We start from the raw sequence: 22,973 nt of genomic DNA on the forward strand, positions 1-22,973 counted from the left end.
CTCTTGAGCTTTCCTGGGGCAGAGCAGCGTGATACCAGTGAGCATTTGCTTGCTTGGCGTATGTCAGAGAGAGCATAAAAACATGACTAAAGGCAGCCAGTCAATTTTTCTTCCTTCCAAAAAAATCATAAAAAGTTTGCCATCTTTTTGCGCGGATACTTTTTCATCAAGTTCTCAGAAGAAATCAAAACCACGAAGCTTTGTGCTTCTTTCAAAACCGGGTTTTGTTCGCTTCAAGCCAAAAAATGATCACGTTTGAAAACTATTTTTGGCAACAGCTTTAGTTTCACCGAAGCAGCCACCTCCCCCAGACCAAACCAGAAGTGTTTGGTTGATAAATGCTCTCTCCTCTCATAAACCCCTCTGAGTGAACACCAGGAAGAGGTAACGGGTGTTGTTTAGGTGACTGAGTAACGAGGTCCCACCTCGGCGCCCTGCCCCTGCCCGCAACCGAGGAGACGCGCGGGGGCTTTACCTGCCAGCCCCGAGTTGAACACCACGGTGGGAGAGGCTGTCCCGGGCAGGGGGGGTGCCGATGGCGGGGGCGGCGGGGGCAGCGGGGCCGCGGGAGCCGTCTCCAAGCACGGACCTGGGAGAGGCGGTGGTGGTGGTGGAGGCGGCGGAGGTGGCGGCATCGACACCGACACGGGACCGTTTTGCACTGAGAAACGAAGGAAAAAACGAGGTGTCACCACGAACGCTGCTCCAAACGTCACGAGCGCCTGCAGAAGAAGCCACAGCACCCACCTCGCCCCCCACCACCACGCCAGCCCAAGCGTTCTTTGGGCCATCCACCAAAGCACCTCAGGGTATTCACATGGGAGGAAACCACTCTAACGAAGACGCTAGTATTTTTTTTGTCAGCTGAAGGGCTGAGCGATGGATCAGGTGAACATGGGAGCACCCACGCTGGGGGACCTCAGCACCCTCAGCTGCTGGTGGGCTCACTACAGCTGCAGGGGGTTTTGTCAGTGTAAGGTTGCTGTGACTGTCCCCAGCACAGCAAACCACCTCCAGCACCCGGCCAAAAGGCTCCTTACCCGTCTCAGACGCTGCTGCTAAGGCAGGTAACGGTGGTGGAGGCGGCGGCAACGGTACCGAAGGTGCAGCTCCAGCGCCCGGTGCAAGAGAGGTGCCAGCCACGGCCTCTGACGCTGCCGGCACCGTCCCGGAGGCCAGAGCAACAGGCAGGATAGAGATGTCGCCATCACCTTTCTTCTGGATCTTGATGGTTCCCTGCTTCTCCAGTTCGTGGATCTTTTTCTCCAGCGTTGACTGTCGCTGGATGGCTTCTTCTTTTTCCTTCACCATTTTCCTCAAGGTGTGAACCTGGGTATTTGCATCTTTGTAGACTTCCTGCGAACGCCGCAGAAACAAGGAATTTGCACCTGTGCTCTCAAACCAGAAGGCCAACACCAGAAGCCGACCAGCCTGACACGGGACGGTCACCGCACCAGCACTGCCTTCTGCTGAGCTTTGCTGCAAGCCACGCGTCGTCTCTGGTGAGGACACGTTCATCGTGTCTCTGTCCCACGCCAGCAGCACCGAGGCCGCGCACAGGACCGAGCCCTGGCGGAAACCTCACCCGTGGGCACCAACACCCGGGGGTGCAGAACTTCCCATCGCCACTTTTTGATGATGTCCCCCATTTCTTGTGCTAGTCTTCAACGCACGGCGCGGGTACGCTTCCTCCACTTTGCCTTTACCAGAGAGGATGCTAAGACGTACCCGTCTCCTTCACTGGTTTGCTGGCACGCTCAAAGAGCCTCAACGTCCACCTTTGAGCGCACACACACTGTCTTACTCAAAATATATGTTTATGATTATTTTTCAGGCAAGTTTAAGTCACTGTGTACCTTATATACTTAGAAACTGAGGATAAAAAGTCATCTGTTTAGCTCAGAGACAGAATTGCCTTAATGGTTTATTGGTTCACATGACCAGATTGCAAAGTTTCACTCTGGAAAATGAACTGAACTGCTCCAGAACTCCATATTTTGATTGGTTGATCTGATATAAGCCTCTGAAAGTTCTGTGAGAAACTTGGACAATAGAAATGCTGAAGATTCACAAAAATCAGCAATTTTCTCCAATATCTCGATATAAACATATACACATTTAGGTTATTAGATTTTAATTACATTCTGAATTCTAAATGTAAGTTAAACTGCTACCCAAAAATTTGAAAGGAAATGTTGATAACATAGGAGAGAAGCTTCCTGAGTGGGGTCTTCCAGCGTATTTGAATAAAATATTCAAGTTCTGCTTATTAGACTTTGGTGTACTGTTTTGTTATGTAGAAACGGAGCTTTTATTCCTAAGTTTATACTATGCATCAACATAGTACTGTGCAACTCACAAATGGTGCAAAACAAAAATGAAAATATTATTCTGCTTTTGCATAGTAAATATAGGATAAAAGATTGCTGCATAACTGGAGATGGTCAAAATGATAGTAATTCACTAAACTTGTTTTTCAAATGATATCTGTTTTCTATTCTAAACTCTGCTTGTGGTAGAAACTGAGGCACAGGAAGTTCCGTCTGAACATGAGGAAGAACTTCTTCCCTCTGAGGGTGACGGAGCCCTGGAACAGGCTGCCCAGGGAGGTTGTGGAGTCTCCTTCTCTGGAGATATTCAAGACCTGCCTGGACAAGATCCTGTGCAGCCTGCTCTGGGTGACCCTGCTTGGGCAGGAGGGTTGGACTAGATGACCCACAGAGGTCCCTTCCAACCCCTACTATTCTGTGATTCTGTGAAAAGCTTCATTTTCCCTGGAACAGGCTGCCCAGGGAGGCTGTGGAGTCTCCTTCTCTGGAGATATTCAAGCCCCCCCCTGGATGTGGTTCTGTGCAGCCTGCTGTAGGTGACCCTGCTTGGGCAGGGGAGTTGGACTAGAAGACCCACAGAGGTCCCTTCCAATCCCAAACATTCTGTAATTCTACCTGAAACCTGTCCTCGGTTCAGAATTCGGAAGCCACCAGAAGCCACTCGGCCCATCGCGAGGGTCATTGCCTCCCCAGCACAGAGCGCTCAGGAGATCGCTCCCCCGGCGCGCGCGCCCCACCGCACCGTTGCCACCGCGCTTACCCGAATCACGTCCAGCTCCTTGTTCCTTTGCATGAGCTGTTTTTCCAGTTCCACAATCTTCGCCATGGCTTCGTTCTCCGTGTCTTGGAGTTTTTCAGACAACTATCGTTCAAAAGAGAAACAGCTGACACACGTGGCCAACAGCAGCTTTCTCAGTCCACACGTCAGGAACGCTCGCTGAAGCAGTACATTACTGCTGTTCCACCAAGCCCCCAAGCCCTTCTTTGGAACCAGAGGGGGTTCCTGCACGCGATCGGGGGGCACCAAGTGCCCGCTGAAGGTTCCTCTGAGGATGACTGCTGTCCTTCGGCTGCGACCAGCAGGTAGCCTGGCCGGACTGCAGCCATGAACCTGTCCAGGTAAGAGCCTACTCTACAGAAAGCACTTCCAATGCAATTCTTTATGTCTGATTATATCAGACATAACATGTCACATTATCCCTAATCTGAAACCCCACAACCCAACAGAACACACAGCGGCACCGACGCAAAACCAACAGATGCTGAAATGGTGGAACCTACAAATATCACCTCTCGCCATAACGCTAATATGATTAGTAACGAATAAAATGGTTTGTTTTATCTCCCCCATGGTCTTCTGATCTATTTTTAATTTTTGCCAGCCCCACACACCCGGGATCTGCAAGGCCCGCTGTTCTTGCTGGCTTTTTCCATCACCACCCATCCCGCCGACTCCGGCAAGGCGGCAGAGGGGGTGAGGTGGTTGCTGTGTTGAGATAGAACTTCTGCAATTCTATTATTATTTCTGTCAACATATGACAGAAAACTATGTCCATACTCCTGGGATGAGCCTAGTTTATGTAACAAGAGATCAAAAGCAAGCCCTTAAAAACCTGCCACCAGAGTAAACTATTAAGTGTCCAAGCAGCTACAAGGACTAGATCTATGAAGTGGACGGTGCCGTTTCTGCCGAGGCCCTCTCCTCCAGCAGAAGGGCACCTCAGAGGGGCGAGCACCGCACTGCAAGCTGTCCTAAGAAGGTATTTATTCTCAGCAATGGCCATACAGGAGTGGTAACAGAATGACCCTGGTGGACGACAGGGTGACCATGAGCCAGCAGCGTGCCCTGGCTGCCAAGAAGGCCAATGGGATCCTGGGGTGCATCAAGAGGAGTGTGGGCAGCAGGGCGAGGGAGGTTCTCCTTCCCCTCTACACTGCCCTGGTGAGGCCCCATCTGCAGTGCTGTGTCCAGTGCTGGGCTCCCCAGTTCAAGAAAGATGAGGAGCTACTGGAGAGAGTCCAGCGGAGGGCTACGAGGATGAGGAGGGGACTGGAGCATCTCCCCTACGAGGAGAGGCTGAGGGAGCTGGGCTTGTTCAGCCTGGAGAAGAGAAGGCTGAGAGGGGACCTTAGAAATGCCTCTAAATATCTGCAGGGTGGGTGTCAGGAGGACGGGGCCAGACTCTTTCCAGTGGTGCCCAGTGACAGGACAAGGGGCAATGGGCACAAACTGGAGCAGAGGAAGCTCCAGCTGAACCCGAGGAAGAACTTCTTCCCTCTGAGGGTGACGGAGCCCTGGCCCAGGCTGCCCAGGGAGGCTGTGGAATCTCCTTCTCTGGAGATATTCCAGCCCCGCCTGGCCGCGGTGCTGTGCCCCCTGCTCTGGGTGACCCTGCTTGGGCAGGGGGGTGGGACTGGGTGACCCACAGAGGGCCCTGCCAACCCCGAACATGCTGGGATTCTGTGATTTTTTTTGAAGTATGGAGAACAATTTCGAACAGCCAAGCCGTGTTTTCCGGACTAAAGCACCTGACACCAAGAAGGTGGAGGACAGAAAAGCCACGAGCAGACATCGAACATCTGCCCAGCGCTAGTCTTCCGGCCGTTACCTCTCGAGCCCAGTGAGGTGTTTTAAGACACGGACAGGATTGTTATCTCCTCTGTTTACCGACACTGCAGTGCTAAGGAATTTGCAATTTCTATGTAAATTAGCTTTCCCAGCTCATTTGCAGAAGCTCCATGCACCAAGTGACTCCCCCTGCGACCGCAGGCTCTGAAGCTGCGAACCTGCCGTGCCCGGGCCTCGGGGCCGTGCCCCTCTGCCCCACCGAGCCCGGCACGGGGGTCACCCCTCCCAGCTCACCACCGCTTCCAGGAGAGGAAGGGGTGATGCCATCGAGGAGTGCCAGCTTGCAGCCGTGGCCATGCAAGCGCTCGCTGGCCACGCTGTCCCTTGAAGGACACGGAAACGGCGTCTCCAGCCCCACGCCAACAGGGCAACGCTCTACCAGCAGCTGGGGCTTGTGTCAGGTGGCAGAGTAAATAGAAGGACAGAATAAGGTGTGTTCTTATCAGGCCAACAGACAGCTTATGAACACATCTGTGCAGCAAGGGGAGCACCAACTACAATATGCAGAATATAAAGTTCAAAATACAGCATGAAAGCACCCAAGTTTACCTGCCTGAGATCTCCCAAACTCCTTCACTTGCCAAATATCTGCTTATTCCCCCACACAGAAGCTCAGCAGTGCCAAGGCTTCTGCTAGGATGAACACTTCTCACCCCAAGCTGCAGCCCCACCACACTTGTGCTTCCATCCACCCGAAACGGGCAGCGGCAAAGCCCACGCGCGGAGCGGCTGCAGAGACAAAGGCCACAAAGTTGGGTACTAACATGGGAAATGTTTTCTTCCAGTTCTTCAACCCTTTCCAGGGCTGCGTTCTTGGTCTCAGCATCCTCCAGTAACGCTCCCACATCGAAAACGTTATCCAGGTAAGCCTGAATCTGCACCTGCAGTTTGTCGCTCTCCGTGTGCTTCAGTTTCTGCAAATCCAAGAAGACCAGGGCGTCAGTCCGCGCCGGCAGCCCTTCGCAGCACGAGGCCCGCAGGCACCGAACGCCGTGGGAGAGCGGTGGGAGCTGGGGCCACCTCCTTGCCCAGGGAAACACGTGGAACATGTGACTGGAGCATCTCCCCTACGAGGAGAGGCTGAGGGAGCTGGGCTTGTTCAGCCTGAAGAAGAGAAGGCTGAGAGGGGACCTTAGAAATGCCTCTAAATATCTGCAGGGTGGGGGTCAGGAGGATGGGGCCAAGCTCTTTTCAGTGGTGCCCAGTGACAGGACAAGGGGCAATGGGCACAAACTGAAGCAGAGGAAGCTCCAGCTGAACCCGAGGAAGAACTTCTTCCCTCTGAGGGTGACGGAGCCCTGGCCCAGGCTGCCCAGGGAGGCTGGGGAGTCTCCTTCTCTGGAGATATTCCAGCCCCGCCTGGCCGCGGTGCTGTGCCCCCTGCTCTGGGTGACCCTGCTTGGGCAGGGGGTTGGGCTGGGTGACCCACAGAGGGCCCTGCCAACCCCTGCCATGCTGGGATTCTGTGATTCTGTGGCATTTGAATGTTAGCTGGGGTCAGAAGTGATAAACAGTCATTCTTTAAGACCAAACATCCAGAGCTGTCACATAAAGCTCAGCAGCATCTTATCTTCTGTTACCACAGAGGATACTACTGCTTTCCTCCACGCCTGCTCCTTGGCCGTGGCAAGCTCTGAACCCACCACCCAGCCCCGCAGCCAGCAGGCAGGAGGTTCAAGGCTTGGCTGGGCAGCGGTGGCGTGGAGGAACATGGCGTGGACCCTCCACGGCCACGGGTGGTCCCAGCCCCAGCCCCACGCAGAGCCCAGCCCCACGCAGAGCGCAGACCCACGCTGCTGGGCGCGGAGACCCAGCTGCTACTCACGTCCAGGTACTCGTCCAGGCCGAGCTTGGTAAATTCGTACTGCAGGTGGACTCTGAAGTTCATGTCCTCCACCGAGTGGACGACGATGTTGATGAACTGCATGCAGGCCACCTGCAAGGAGAAACGCTGCACGTGAGACGAGGCGACGGCACGGCCCCGGGCGCAGGGTGGGAGCGGGCACGCCGGGGTCCGTGGGTGAGACACAGCAAACGACCACGTTTCCTATGAAAGGAAACCACCATCTGCTCCCCTGCAGCTTTTTTCCAAGGAGCCGGCGCTGGATTTGGGTTTGCGGAGCGTCTGTCTGCTGTGATAAAAGCAAGCGTGGGCTCCAGAAATTAAGTCATGTCTGGAGCGTCCACCTCGACTGCGTGCCGTGAACAGAAACGCTTTCCCCGCCAGCTCGCACGGCCAGACATCGCACAAGCACGCAAGCTCTTAAGAAAACAACGCTGCTCCTGCAACGGGCTGTAAAAGTGAGATTAATTGTGCAGCTGGAACCCCCCCGCCTCGGAAACGGGGCTGTCACAGAAGGGGCTCTGTCCTTTGCAGAAAGCGCGTGTCCAAAGCTGTGGCGTGGTAACAGAACAAGGAGTTGGCACCCGACCACGTCCCAGCGCGGCGAAGGACAGGGCAAGGCTCTCGAGCGGTGCCCGCAGAGCGGCAGGAATCGGGGCACACACACCCCAGAAGGTCTGAACGCCCGGCACGGCCAAACCCTGCTCTGCACCAGCATCCCCAGCCCTCTCTCAGCTCGCGGATGACCACGTCTGTCGCTGCTTTAGGAGAGGGTTGGCCAAGTCCTTGCTGGGTTTCTCCAGGGCAGAAGTCTACCCTCCCAGCCATGTCACAGCAGGGGTAATACCAGCTTCTCAACATCTGCTGAGATGCTTCCTAGGCTTCCAGAATGAACCCGAGGAGACAATATCGAATCAAGCTGATTTTACCCTCCAGGAGAAGACCTCCCATCCCTGGGTCGTTCTGTGGGAAGAAAGAACCAAAGGCCACTCTCCGGATAACCAGTGTGCTATGGAAATTGGCCAATTCTCTGTGACCCACTATAGGGCCCCGGAGGATAAACTCAGGAGCAGGACCTGCTGCATGGTGACCTCTGACTCCAGGCCTGGCTGGGATGCCCCGGGCTGCTCCCTCCAGCTGGAGCTCCCAGCAGCTGCTGAGCTGCCATAAAACCTTTCCCAGCCAAACTGGCCAGTGCTGCCCAGCTTCGGAGTGGTCAGCAGGACGAGGGAGGTTCTCCTTCCCCTCTACACTGCCCTAGGGAGGCCTCATCTAGAGTACTGTGTCCAGTTCTGGGCTCCCCAGTTCAAGAAAGATGAGGAGCTACTGGAGAGAGTCCAGCGGAGGGCTACGAGGATGATGAGGGGACAGGAACATCTCCCCTACGAGGAGAGGTTGAGGGAACTGGGCTTGTTCAGCCTGGAGAAGAGAAGGCTGCGAGGGGACCTTAGAAATGCTTATAAATATCTGCAGGGTGGGTGTCAGGTGGATGGGGCCAAGCTCTTTTCAGTGGTGCCCAGCGACAGGACAAGGGGCAATGGGCACAAACTGAGGCACAGGAAGTTCCGTCTGAACATGAGGAAGAACTTCTTCCCTCTGAGGGTGACGGAGCCCTGGCCCAGGCTGCCCAGGGAGGTTGTGGAGTCTCCTTCTCTGGAGATATTCAAGACCCACCTGGACAAGGTCCTGTGCAGCTTGCTGTAGGTGACCCTGCTTCGGCAGGAGTGTTGGACTAGATGACCCATAGAGGTCCCTTCCAACCCCTACTATTCTGTGATTCTGTGATTCTGTGATTCTGTGACCCCAGGGACACAGCAAAGGTCGGTCAAAACCCTTCCGCTACCTCTGCCCACGTAGACCCTGACCAGCTTTAACCACTCGGTCTCCAAAATGACTTTAACCCCATATAATGCATAGTTGTGAGACTGAAAGCAGGGATAAACCCAAGGAAGAGAGGAAGGAAGACGGTAATAATCTCATCTAGGATTGCTCCTGCGATGCCTCATCCCCACGTCCCGGCGTGTACCCAACTCTTACGCGAGCAACTCAACCATGCACCTGGAAACCTAACTTCAGGTTTTGAGTCTTTGCAGGACACTTTTCAGTTCCTGTGGAGAACCCCGGTTCCTCCCAGTGCTGGTACTGGTCTTCGCCAGCTGAATTCTGCTGTCCTGTCATATCACCCAGAGCCAAGCTCCCCGCTTTCAAAAGCGCTTTTGTTCTACTTGCTTTGGCTCTTGCAACGTTGGGGCCAGATTCTCCTTCCCTTTCTCAGACCCTTACACCCACAGCGCAGGAATCCATCCCGTCAAAGAAAACTCCTCCAAGCAAGTTGCCTCTAAAACGAAGCGAGTCAACGCCAACCACAGGAACCTTCTCTAAAACCCTTTGGCCTCTTTGCTGCTCTTTCCTCCCTGTCGATCCACGCAATTACCCGCGGGCCCTTCCAGCTCCAGCTTCCCCGACAGCTCTCGCCTCCTCCACTTCGGGCGGTCGAAAGCCAGGTCCCGCAGGAATCGCTCTCCGTTTACATTCAGTCGTTGCGACTCCTTCCATTACTCCAGCTTTAAGGTCACGTCCCGGAGCCTGGGCTCCAGCACCCGTTGCACCCCGTCCCGCGGAAAGGCAGCGCGTGGAGCTCGCGAGGGCCAGGCGGTGACAAGGACGGGGCGGATCTGCCAAACCGTCTGCCGTGAGCTCGCCCTGCGAGCTTTCGGCTCGCCGTGGAGTCAAGCCCTCAGTCGGTGGGAGCGGCCCAAAGACGCAGGTTTTATTAGCACTTGGGCAAGTCCTGAAAAAAATGTATTTCTCCTTTTTCAAGCAAATCTCACCACTACCTTCACCCTGCGGCCTGAGAGGACCAGGGAATTTTCCTACAGACCGTCCAGATGGATGCTGAATATTCACAGCTCCGCGGGCTCGTACGGACACACACTCACATGCACATTCCCTACTCCATCCTTACACTACACCACCTCATATCTTAAATAAAGATGAGGGATGATTTTTTCTAAGAAGAGGGGACCGGCCCCGTCGCTCACAGCAAGGCAGGCGGCTGCGCCGTGCTGCTCTCCCGCTCCCCAAATACCATCACCCCTCTCTGTGAGCAGGGGAAATCTGACTGAGAGTCGGGGGTTGAGGACTGACAAATCTTTCTGCTAAATTATGTCCACCTGAGCATACTTCATGCACACTGTGACTGCCAGCATGTCCTCACTGGGACCGCAGTGCTAAGGGACAAAACCAGCTGTAACCTCTCAGAGAGTTACTGAGGGCAGCTTGCTAACTGGAGTAAAATCACAGGGACCACTGTAACCTCTTTTTAAATACAAGAAAGAGGCCATCCTACCTCGCTGACACCACCTCCTTCTTCTTCTGCCGTCCCCTCAAGGGCACGAGCCTGCCCTGGCCATCGGGGCTGCACGCCACCGACACCGGCGTGTTCCAAGCCTGTAGGAAACCACCCCAGCGGGTGCTTTAACACCCAGTTCCTGGCAGAACGAGGTGCTCAACACAAAGCTCAGCACTCAAACAGTACCAAGCAGCCTGGGGGAAGCCCTCCTGCTCTTCTCGCACCTCAAAACAGGAACACGTCCGACCCGAGGCACCAAGCACGAGCGGAGACCGCGCTGACCGTGCCAGCATTTCTTTTCCAATTAGAAGCAGGACTTTAATTTCTCACGCTTCCGACACAAGCCTTCACTTGGCACAGGCACAGGAGCAGTTTTGGTATCAGCCAGCTCACCCTTCCTGTCACGACCTCTCACGCGCTGCCCACGCGCAAGCTGGCGCCGGCGTCTACACTGCCCTGGTGAGGCCCCATCTGGAGTACTGTGTCCAGTTCTGGGCTCCCCAGTTCAAGAAGGATGAAGAGCTACTGGAGAGAGTCCAGCGGAGGGCTACGAGGATGGTGAGGGGACTGGAGCATCTCCCCTACAAGGAGAGGTTGAGGGAACTGGGCTTGTTCAGCCTGAAGAAGAGAAGGCTGCGAGGGGACCTTATAAATGCCTACAAATATCTGAAGGGTGGGGGTCAGGAGGATGGGGCCAAGCTCTTTTCAGTGGTGCCCAGTGACAGGACAAGGGGCAATGGGCACAAACTGAGGCACAGGAAGTTCCGTCTGAACATGAGGAGGAACTTCTTCTCTCTGAGGGTGACGGAGCCCTGGCCCAGGCTGCCCAGGGAGGTTGTGGAGTCTCCTTCTCTGGAGATATTCAAGACCCGCCTGGACGGGGTCCTGTGCAGCCTGCTCTGGGTGACCCTGCTTGGGCAGGAGGGTTGGACTAGATGACCCACAGAGGTCCCTTCCAACCCCTACTATTCTGTGATTCTGTGATTCTGTGATTCTGTGATTCTGAGATATTCAAGACCCGCCTGGACAGGGTCCTCTACAACCTACTGTAGGTGACCCTGCTTCGGCAGGAGGGTTGGACTAGATGACCCACAGAGGTCCCTTCCAACCCCTACCATTCTGTGATTCTGTGATTCTGTGATTCTGTCTGTGGGTGCCAGCCGGAGCCCCCCCTCTCGTGCTCCAGGGGAAGCAGGTTTGGTGAACAACCATGCGTGTGCAGACTGAGGAACCAGAAGCAGTGCAAGCTGCCGCTGTATTTATCGGCAGCTAAGGCCAGACAGCGGCCGCAGCGCGTCTCTGCCCGCCGTCCCCGCCGTGACTCCGAGGGTGCCGGCACACGGGCAGAACGCGCGGCTTTGCCGCGGCGAAATCGCACGCGCCACCGCTCTCCTCTTACCTTCGCTACGGTGCACGGCGTTTCTTCAAGATTACTGAATTGAATGGGAGCTAAAAATGAAACGCATTATTATGTCGTTTGGAATATGCGAAACTCGCACGGTGGTGATTTTAGGGCAAGGATCTGCAGGATGCATCTCTGCCCGGGGCAGCGGGACCAGACCCGGCAAACACCGAAGCCCAAGTTTGCCGACGACAACCAGCACTCACCATGAAGTCTATATTGTTGTCTTCATTTCGGAAGTGCTCCATCAGCTTCTCAAAGCGCTGCTTCTCTCCGCACACCTACAAAAAAATCGCCAGGTGTCTGTTAAAACTACAACTTACAAGAGAGAGTACGAAAAACATTTTAAAAAGCTGCTTTTTTTATCTTCTTGCTCAAAACCTCTCCAGCCAGGTTCCCTCTCTTGTCAAAAATGTTCTTCTTCATGATGAATCCAGCTGAATAATCACATGTGAACACCTGCACTGCAAGTCTACGGGGTCAGCAACTCCTTGCATGTCTTTTCCCCCTAAAAATCTGCTCGCACCCATGGGTGGTACGAAGGCGAGCGACAGAGCTGCACCAGGCTGCGCCCCGGGAGAACTCGGCCCCTCACAGCTCGGAACCGGCTTTCCACTGTAATGGGATGCAATTAGGGAGAAGACCAAATCACAGGGAGGAAAAAAAGGAAATTATCAGCAGCTAAACGAGGAGAGAAATACATCAGCTGGTCCGAATCACAGAGCTGTAACACAGGGGTGCTGGCAGGAACCAGGGGGAGACGTCGGATCTAAGATAAGGCAGGTCTCAGGATATCGTTTAAATCTTATTGCTTCCCAGTAGCTTCTCTGGCTCAGTCCTGCTTTCCTCAGCGCACAAACGATTTAGAGCAATCCACACCAAAATCACAAGATATCAAAGAATTTGGGAAGGCTCCGTCTAATAATAATAATTATTATTATTATTATACAGCCAATAATTTAGCCAATAAGTTGGCTCCAGCTGAACCCGAGGAAGAACTTCTTCCCTCTGAGGGGGACGGAGCCCTGGCCCAGGCTGCCCAGGGAGGCTGTGGAGTCTCCTTCTCTGGAGATATTCCAGTCCCACCTGGACAAGGTCCTGTGCAGCCTGCTCTGGGTGACCCTGCTTGGGCAGGGGGTTGGGCTGGGTGACCCACAGAGGGCCCTGCCAACCCCGACCATGCTGGGATTCTGTGATTCTGTCTCTCTTGTACCCACTTCAGAAAAAATGGAACCGACCTGAAAAACATCATGTATTGTGGAAACAAACATAACAACGGTGCCTACGATCACTCAATAACACAAGCCAGGAGGGTTGATCTCTGGGAAATCTGATGTAAACCGTTCCACACGGATGAGAAAAGCTGCCACCAACAACTACGAGCCATTTCTGGCTGAGTAATTAAATCAGGGAGCTACTCGCAGCCACACAGCCTTGGCAGAGAACCGCTGCTCCCGGGACGCCGGCAGCCCCGGCTGCCCGGGCTTCGGCAGCGGGCAGCACGAGGAGCAGCACCAACAGCCCGCGGCGTCAGCGCCTGCTCGCAGATCTTCCCCGCCATCGTCAGACGAGTCAGTGCTGGGAGCGCGGGTGCTCCCACAGACAGCCAGCTGACTTGCGTGAAATATGATTTATCCTGCAAGATGAAAGAGAGCGAAGCTGCAGACGCAGCCTACAGCCTGAAGGTTGGCCAAAATCCAAGATGAACGCTGCAATCGAATCCCACCACATAAAACCGTACGTTGCCATTTATGTTGGAATAAATTTCCAAGGGCTGTCATTTGAAAGTATGGCCGGGACTAAGAAAAGCTGATCGTTCTTTTATTAGCATTATTCTGTGTAAGAAGCCAGATTAAACGGGTTACCACAGCTATAAAAAACCTCTGTCTCTACTCAGGCTGTGAAAAAAGCTTTTTCGGTTGCATTAAGCCCATGTCATTCTAGAAGAACACTGTGGCTCTATGGAAAACCACCCACAAAGGGTCCTTTCTTTGGGTGCTAACGAAGTAAGCCCATCACGGATCTATTCCAAAGGTACAACACAATCCTGTAAGGAAGCAAAAGGATCCGGTATGAAAAATTTAGCGGCGATTATATCCACATGCACCTGGCAATGCTCTCAGGTCATACAGTTCACATCCAGACCACCCGAAGGCAAAGTTCAACTGCGACAACCCTTGCGTTGCTCCTGCTCACGAGTGGCCAGATTGCTGTCAGATGCTCCGGAAAGGCGACCTGGGCAGACAGCACAGGACAACAGGGGCATCTGGGTAAAAGTGAAGTTGTTCTCGTGTGCAGTGTCAGGCAGAAAGTGAAAATCAAGGCTGATGGAAGCACACCCATCATCCTCCTACCTCAGACAGTTATCTAACGACACGAACCACCACCTCGCTTTGTTGGAGAATGGAGCTCGTAACTACACCTCACCACAAGCAAACTGCGTCCAGTTCTGGGCTCCCCAGTTCAAGAAAGATGAGGAGCTACTGGAGAGAGTCCAGCGGAGGGCTGCGAGGATGAGGAGGGGACTGGAGCATCTCTGCTACGAGGAGAGGCTGAGGGAGCTGGGCTTGAAGAAGAGAAGGCTGAGAGGGGACCTTAGAAATGCCTCTAAATATCTGCAGGGTGGGGGTCAGGAGGACGGGGCCAGACTCTTTCCAGTGGTGCCCAGCGACAGGACAAGGGGCAACGGGCACAAACTGGAGCAGAGGAAGCTCCAGCTGAACATGAGGAAGAACTTCTTCCCTCTGAGGGTGCCGGAGCCCTGGCCCAGGCTGCCCAGGGAGGCTGTGGAGTCTCCTTCTCTGGAGATATTCCAGCCCCGCCTGGCCGCGGTGCTGTGCCCCCTGCTCTGGGTGACCCTGCTTGGGCAGGGGGTTGGGCTGGGTGACCCACAGAGGGCCCTGCCAACCCCTGCCATGCTGGGATTCTGTGATAGCGTGTTCCATGTGGAGATGGCAGTGAATGCTGGCAGCATTTCAGGCTTTGGAGCTGCAGCTTGCTGGCCAACGGTACAGAGCGCATGCTATGAGACACGGCTGCCGGATCACTATCTCCTCCACATCTGGAGAGAGTCCAGCGCAGGGCTACGAGGATGGTGAGGGGACTGGAGCATCTCTGCTACGAGGAGAGGTTGAGGGAGCTGGGCTTGTTCAGCCTGAAGAAGAGAAGGCTGCGAGGGGACCTTATAAATGCCTACAAATATCTGCAGGGTGGGGGTCAGGAGGATGGGGCCAGACTCTTTGCAGTGGTGCCCAGCGACAGGACAAGGGGCAACGGGCACAAACTGGAGCAGAGGAAGCTCCAGCTGAACCCGAGGAAGAACTTCTTCCCTCTGAGGGTGACGGAGCCCTGGCCCAGGCTGCCCAGGGAGGCTGTGGAGTCTCCTTCTCTGGAGATATTCCAGACCCGCCTGGACAAGGTCCTGTGCAGCCTGCTGTGGGTGACCCTGCTTGGGCAGGGGGTTGGACTGGGTGACCCACAGAGGTCCCTTCCAACCCCTACTATTCTGTGATTCTGTGAAATCTGGACCACCCAAACCTCAGCACAGGCTTCGCCGTTCAGGACATCCCCTGCCAGCGCGAACACTGAAGTGAGCATCTCCCATGCGTTGCCCAACGGTTGTTCCGAGCTGCTCCCCCCTCCTTCAATAACCTTTTGAGCTCGGCGAGAGCGAGAAGCGGTAGCAGGATTTCGCGCCGCACACGCCCTGGGCAGACGAACGCAGCCCGTACTGGGCACGGCGTTATAAACAGCCCGATGTCTACGCAGCCCCAAAAACTCCCGGGACCCTTTGTGAACCTTTCCTGGGCTCCTTTGCCCAGCGGCACAACGCGGGTTTTCTCTCCCCCACAACAGCTCGTTGTGATCAGCAGACCCCCCCCGGCCAGCCGCTCTCCACAGGAACGCTCTGTCTGGGCTGAGCACGCTGCCGTTCCTGCAGTTTGCTGAACAACAAAAAAAATCCCTTTTCCCTTAAGCTGCTGGTTAAGCAAACAGTTATTTAATACCTACTAGGTTAAAATACCTCTTCCTTCTCCACCAGCAGGGTTAAGGCACTCTCCAAACACTGCGCAAAAGACAACGGAGGTGCTTACACTGTCCGGCGCTCGCAAACAGCTTCTGCCAGCGCCGAGTTGTCACGACGGCCCGTAAGAATAATTCAGTGCTGTGCAAACCGAGGGCCAAACAGTATCATCTTGCTTTGCCGGAGTGAAAACCGAGGGGGGTGAATAAGGAGGTTTGCTTATTTGCTTATTTGCTGGGTGCCCCCAGCTCGCTGCCCACCAGCAGCGCCCAGCCTCTGTCAGCTCAGCAGCCAGGTGACAGAACACAGAACACAGAACCACAGGGTCACAGAGCCACAGAACCACAGGGTCACAGAGCCACAGAATCATAGAATCATAGAATCTCAGAATGTTCGGGGCTGGAAGGAACCTCTGTGGGTCCCCCAGCCCAACCCCCTGCCCAAGCAGGGTCACTCAGAGCAGGCTGCACAGCACCGCGGCCAGGCGGGGCTGGAATATCTCCAGAGAAGGAGACTCCACAGCCTCCCTGGGCAGCCTGGGCCAGGGCTCCGGCACCCTCAGAGGGAAGAAGTTCTTCCTCAGGTTCAGCTGGAGCTTCCTCTGCTTCAGTTTGTGCCCGTTGCCCCTTGTCCTGTCGCTGGGCACCACTGGAAAGAGTCTGGCCCCATCCTCCTGACCCCAACCCTGCAGATATTTAGAGGCATTTCTAAGGTCCCCTCGCAGCCTTCTCTTCTCCAGGCTGAACAAGCCCAGCTCCCTCAGCCTCTCCTCGTAGCAGAGATGCTCCAGTCCCCTCCTCATCCTCATAGCCCTCCGCTGGACTCTCTCCAGTAGCTCCTCATCCTTCTCGAACTGGGGAGCCCAGGTGAGGTGCGAGGGGATCACAATTCTTCTCACCTGTCTGGTATCTTGGAGCAGCAACCGCAGAAGTCAATGAAGTTGATGCTTAAACAAAAGGGAGCACGGGGGTGCCGGGCCCCGCTCCGCTCCCGTCCCCTGGTCTCCAGCGAGCCAGGCCAGCTCTCCCCTCCCCAGCACGCGGGGAAGTTCAGGCGCTGGAACAGCCACCAGACGATGAGCTTCCCAAGGGTCTTCGGCGTCACTGGAATTCCCACTCATTTTTTGGCATTTCTTTTCATCTCGGAGGAAAACAGTGTGGTTCCTGGAATGGTATGGTTCATCCTAGGCAAAGCACCTCGACTCCATTTTTATTTTTAAATGCTAACATCATTTCCCATATGGAGCAGCACACAAGCATAGGCTCACCTCGCTGAATTCAGTTCTTCTGGTATATGCCAATACAACAAACAAATTCACTGCTTGGCTGGATTAGAGCCAAAGTCACGAAGCGTTCCCTGCAGAGCCAGGATGACTTCTGGCTGGCTTCCCGTCTCACTCCACGTCTCAGTCAATTCTTTTGCCTCCTCGGTTTGGATCCATTTTAAAACTACTAATGTGCTTATTAGGGAATAAAAACAAAGGAGTGGTAGAGTCCTCCGGTCTCTTCCCAGAAATATTTCGTTGTTATTGAAGTAAAAACTCTCCTGTGTTTAAAATGGAGATTAACAAAAAGCTGCATGAGGATCTAAGATTGTGCTCCTTGAACTGTCACTTCAGAGTTTGGTGAAGTACATTCAAAAGCTGCCATTTTCAGATCTTCACTAAGGCTGAGGAAATTATTATCTGCAAAAAACACCCCAAATTTCTTCGGAACTGTTTTCATCATGCAACCACGTCAGCGCTGGCGGGTTGTGACTCTTTTTCAGCCCACCTGCAAACTTACAGCTTGAAGCTATTCGTTCATCGGCTACTGCTTTTTCAGCAAACGAAAAACACGCAAACAAAACAGCGAAAATAGAAATGCCACCAAAAAATCAGCTCTGAAGCGAGGCCAGAAGTGGTTGGCAAACAGCTCTCCGCACCCACGGCCTCACCAAGCCCCCCTTCTGCTGAACGAGAGCTTCGGTGGCATTTCCACCGCGGGATGCTCTCGCCCCATTCCATCACCTCGCTCACCGCTCGCCTGCCCACGGGATTCCTCTGCCTCGGCTCTAACGAGCCCTCGTTTAGCTTCGGTAACGCTGCGACAGCGCGCGACCGAACGTGCAGATTCCGGTATTTCTGGGGACACGCGCTGCGCCGAGACCTTCGCCTCCCACGTTTGCTACAGCCACGGAGAAACGAGCTGAGAGCTCTGACTGCAAGCAACAGTTCCTTAAAACTAACCCAAGAGCCAAAGGGGTGTGTGTACATATCTACACCACGTATGTGTGTGTATAAATATGGATACATAACGGGCAAAGCCTGAACAGGTCCGCTGGTCTGCAGCAGGACGCGACGCGTCAGCTGGGAGAGGAGAAGCTGCCCTACGAGCCGCGCTGCCAAGACGGACGCAAAGCACCGCGGGGTTCCGGCGCTCAGACCAGAGAGCGAGACGCACGGTGAGTTCCAAAACTGCTCTTGAGCCTGCGGCTTGCTACGGTGCAAGCTGGACCCCGAGGCGTGCGATGGCACAGGCAGGGACCATCGCACTGCGGTCCGGTGCCCGGGGACGCCCCTGCTGCCCGGCAGCCAGGACAGCCAGCGCTCAGCCGTCCGTTATCCCCGCCACACACACACCAGCGCGGTCCAGCGCTTTAAAACCTCCCTGCTGAGTGTTTTGCTACACTTACACTGCATTTTTTCCCCCGTTCACAACGCCAGCCTCACAGAATGCTGGGTTTTCCCACGCGCTGTCTCGCCCCTCCTGGATGGAGACCTGGCAGGGTGCGGGTGGAACGAACGTTTCTTCATCAACGACCTGGATGAAGAGTTAGAGCGTACCCTCAGCCAGTTTGCTGACGACACCAAACTGGGAGGTGTGGTAGATACACCAGCAGGCTGTGCTGCCATTCAGCGTGACCTGGCCAGGCTGGAAAGCCGGGCAGAGAGGAACCTGATGAGGTTCAACAAGGGCAAGTGCAGCGTCCTGCACCTGGGCAGGAACAACCTCATGCACCAGTACAGTCTTGGGGTGGACCTGCTGGAGAGCAGCTCTGCAGAGAGGGACCTGGGTGTCCTGGTGGACAACAGGTTAACCATGAGCCAGCAGTGTGCCCTGGGTGCCAAGAAAGCCAATGGGATCCTGGGGTGCATCAAGAAGAGTGTGGCCAGCAGGATGAGGGAGGTTCTGCTTCCCCTCTACACTGCCCTAGTGAGGCCCCATCTGCAGTGCTGTGTCCAGTGCTGGGCTCCCCAGTTCAAGAAAGATGAGGAGCTACTGGAGAGAGCCCAGCGCAGGGCTACGAGGATGAGGAGGGGATTGGAGCATCTCCCCTACGAGGAGAGGTTGAGGGAACTGGGCTTGTTCAGCCTGAAGAAGAGAAGGCTGCGAGGGGACCTTATAAATGCCTACAAATATCTGAAGGGTGGGTGTCAGGAGGATGGGGACAAGCTCTTTTCAGTGGTGCCCAGTGACAGGACAAGGGGCAATGGGCACAAACTGAGGCACAGGAAGTTCCGTCTGAACCCGAGGAAGAACTTCTTCCCTCTGAGGGTGATGGAGCCCTGGCACAGGCTGCCCAGGGAGGTTGTGGAGTCTCCTGATTCACCGGGACGCCGGGCGCCCAAGCTCCGGCACAGCGTGCCTTTGCAGATTCAAAACAGCATTGCCAGGAAACAGTAAGGGGAGTAAGCAATGAAATGACAGTAAAACAAAGATTTATTGCTGGCAGTAAAAGACGGCAGCTTAATTCTCTGCATACCCACACATGCAACCACACTATTAAAATGAATGAACTACTCCAAATAAGCATCAGGAAAATAGATCTTGTTTCCCAACAGTGCACTCAGCCTGCTTCAATTTAACGGGGCACAAGCTCTCAGCATCTGGTCTGTGACCCCCAGAGCTCCCCCAAAGCTGCCCTGAGGGTAACTCCGCTCTCCTCGTCTTCCCCCGGCATTCTGCTGAAGCGCGTTCGCTCGTCCTGCAACACAAATCCCAGGCAACTCGGATGAAACCACCTCGCCAGTTCCCACAGATCCATGGAAACCAGCACAAAGGGCCGGGAAGGCTGCTGGGGAAGCCCATGGGCGCGCGGGCAACGGCAGGGCGGGCGGCCGTGCCCACCAGCCCACCCAGCCGAAGCAGCGAGAGCCCAGCCAGGCAGCGCCCGCCTTCGGTGCGCGGTGCTGGGAGTCAGCGGTGCCTGCGAACAGAACCGGCAACCGGCCAGAGGGGTACGGGGATGGCCAAACGCCCCGGCCGTGCCCGCGGGCGCCCTGCGGCGCGGTAACCCCAACCTATGTCCCATAAATCACAGAATCCCAGCATGGTGGGGGTTGGCAGGGACCTCTGTGGGTCACCCAGCCCAACCCCCTGCCCAAGCAGGGTCACCCAGAGCAGGCTGCACAGCACCGCGGCCAGGCGGGGCTGGAATATCTCCAGAGAAGGAGACTCCACAGCCTCCCTGGGCAGCCTGGGCCAGGGCTCCGTCACCCTCAGAGGGAAGAAGTTCTTCCCCATGTTCAGCTGGAGCTCCCTCTGCTCCAGTTTGTGCCCGTTGCCCCTTGTCCTGTCGCTGGGCACCACTGGAAAGAGTCTGGCCCCGTCCTCCTGACCCCCACCATGCAGATATTTAGAGGCATTTCTAAGGTCCCCTCGCAGCCTTCTCTTCTCCAGGCTGAACAAGCCCAGCTCCCTCAGCCTCTCCTTGTAGGAGAGATGCTCCAGTCCCCTCCTCATCCTCGCAGCCCTCTGCTGGGCTCTCTCCAGTAGCTCCTCATCTTTCTTGAACTGGGGAGCCCAGCACTGGACACAGCACTGCAGATGGGGCCTCACCAGGGCAGTGTAGAGGGGGAGGAGAACCTCCCTTGACCTGCTGGCCACACTCCTCCTAACGCACCCCAGGATCCCATTGGCCTTCTTGGCAGCCAGGGCACACTGCATGGTCACCCTGCCGTCCACCAGCTCTCCCTTCGTCTACCCAGCCAGTCATGTCATCGTAGAAAGCTATCAGATTGGTCAGGCATGATTTCCCCTTGGTGAATCCATGCTGACTCCTCCTGATAACCTTCTTTTCCTCCACTTGCTTGTTGATGACCTCCAGGATAAGCTGCTCCATCACCTTTCCCGGGATGGAGGTGAGGCTGACCGGCCTGTAGTTCCCTGGGTCCTCCTTCTTGCCCTCGAGCAATCGAGCGGAATTCAGCCAAGCATCGCGCAGAAGAGAGAAGTTTTCCAGCTATGGCCGGAGCATGGTTGGAGCCACTTGCTGCAGTCTGCTGGTCCTCCTGGCTGGCCGAGCTCCTCACAGCCACTGCCTGACCATCCTGCAAGTGCAAACTTCGCTGAACAGCAGAGGTTTATCATCAGATAAAAGATCTCGAGATAAGCAAAGCAGCACCCGGGCTTCAAAAGCGACGAGCGTTACGAAAGCAGCATCTTCAGGAAGAGAAACGCGGGGTGGTCTCAAATTCCGCCTCGCTCAGGAACAAGCAGGGACAGGGTCTTCACAGTTCAATTTGAACTCTTTTTCCCCTTTAGCCCAGATTGAGAGATGCTGAACACAGATGAGCTGAATCTCGGCTGGAAGCTGGGGACGGTTCACCCAGTGCCTGCGCTGGCCTGGGAGGAACGCCCAAACCCAGACGGCGTGAGAACACCTGGGGCATTTCTCTCTCGGAGAGCTGGAAGTTGCTGTTCTCTCAATGCCAAATAGTCCCCAAAACATAGAGCAGGCTGCCGAAAGCAGACACGTGCACCACGAGAGACCGACCTACACCACCCCCTGCTTGGGCTCAACACGCAGACTCCCTCGGCGTTACAGAGAACGCGAGCGAGAAGCACAAAGACAGATGAGAAACTAACACTGACGTCTCCCTTAAAATCCCCGACTCCTTCCGTACAATACAGACAAGGATTTCATGGTCACCGCTTCCTGCCTTTCAGCAAAATTAAAAATACGTGTATCCAGCCGCTCCGGCGCTCGCTGGCCTGAAGCAGGGGGCTGGTCCTTCCCACCGGCAGCGCGGCGGCGTGAGGCCTGGCTTCCTCAGCTCTGCAGAGCTTCACGAACCCACCTGCCCTTCCTTCCACCCCCCCGACCTGCTCCTTCCCCCTCCTGGTCTCCACTCCCCGACAGTAACGACGGGCCCACATTTTTTTTCCTGCTTCCAGCTTGATTCGCTTCCATCTCCAGCTCCTCGACTGTTGCACCTTCTTGGTGGCTTCCAAGCAGCCCCGTGTTTCGGTTTTCAGAAGCGACCTGTCCAACACAACCTCAACCCCGGGCCAAAGAGCGAGCGCTGGGCTACGTCTGCAACGCGTGGAGCCGAGTCCCCCGCACGGAGGAACAACCCCCGCACAAGAATCAGCCATTTCGGGTGGAGGAACTGGGGAAGAGTAACTTTCTAGAGACAGCTTAGCAGAACAAACCATCCTCCAGCTGAACAGCCCGAGGCCAGCCAGGAAAAGACCGGCCCGTAAAATCATTTTCAAACGAAAAGTCATTTTCAAGAAGAATTCTTGACCAGATTCAGATCAGCCGCGGCTTTCCAGCTGAGCCAGACCCTGAGAACCAAATTCCGTTCTCATTTCCATCAGCGCAAAGCTCAAAGCCTAACGAAACATTTGATGTTCACCCTGATGGAAATGAGAGCAGAATTTGGCCCGAAACATCCCGATTTCCCTACTGACTTTATTACAGGGTGAGTGTTAGGCAGGAGTTTGGGTTTCTTTTGAAGTTCTTTCGTGGCGAGGAGAGCGAGTGGCAGAGATCTCGTTCGGCGAGTCTCCTCTGCCCCAACTACGCACCCGGTGCCGGATGAAAGAGCCACGGAGAAGCCGCCGCAGCCCGGCAATGCGCAGCTGCAGCAGCCACACAAACGTTATGGAGCTTGCAGCCATTTAAATTGGAAAGATACCGCTAGAAGCCTAACCCTGGGTGCTTCACATGTCAGCAGCTCAGAGGTTTTTAAGCCACCAGCTGAAGGAGTTGTAAAGATGAAAATTTGAAACCGTGACTGCAGACTCGCCCAGGAGGCAGCTGGAAAACAACAGCACAGAGCAAGCAATCAGCAGCGTCATTGGATGAAGAGAAGAAGAGCTAAAGGCAGAACGGAGCAAGGTAAAACCCCCTCCTTGAACACCCCTTCACCCACAGTTCCACTCTAGCAGACGACTCCATCAGACACCACCAGGAATGGAATGAATAAACAACGGCCAACAAACTGAATGAGTTACACTGGAATTGCTGAATGGCAGCGGGAGAAAAGAGAGATGACAGAGCGTTGGAAGGAAACGAAGGAGCCAAACCTCAAATGAAGACATCAGGAAGGTAAGAAAGCACATGGCACTCTACTCGTCCTTCCCTGGGACATGCGCAGGGCTGCTTAATGAGCCCCACAGACCGT

At 55.0% G+C, this 22,973-nt stretch overlaps 1 protein-coding gene across 9 annotated transcripts in view; it reads right to left on the reverse strand.

The window, feature by feature from the left end:
* FMNL2 (formin like 2) overlaps positions 1-22,973 on the reverse strand; it is a 167,899-nt gene that overhangs the window by 17,209 nt on the left and 127,717 nt on the right. For all 9 annotated transcript variants that reach the window (XR_012765003.1, XM_075430039.1, XM_075430034.1 and 6 more), the window contains exons 10-15: positions 11,763-11,837; positions 6,785-6,895; positions 5,724-5,873; positions 3,091-3,192; positions 1,041-1,356; positions 476-661 (exon numbers count right to left, since the gene is read on the reverse strand). Coding sequence is in view for 8 of the 9 variants with exons in the window: in XM_075430039.1 (XP_075286154.1) it covers positions 476-661; positions 1,041-1,356; positions 3,091-3,192; positions 5,724-5,873; positions 6,785-6,895; positions 11,763-11,837 (940 nt within the window). In the remaining variant the exon portion in view is untranslated. The remainder of the gene's footprint in view (positions 1-475; positions 662-1,040; positions 1,357-3,090; positions 3,193-5,723; positions 5,874-6,784; positions 6,896-11,762; positions 11,838-22,973) is intronic.

The sequence above is a fragment of the Opisthocomus hoazin genome, chromosome 9 (assembly GCF_030867145.1).
Source record: "Opisthocomus hoazin isolate bOpiHoa1 chromosome 9, bOpiHoa1.hap1, whole genome shotgun sequence".
Classification (NCBI taxonomy): domain Eukaryota; kingdom Metazoa; phylum Chordata; class Aves; order Opisthocomiformes; family Opisthocomidae; genus Opisthocomus; species Opisthocomus hoazin.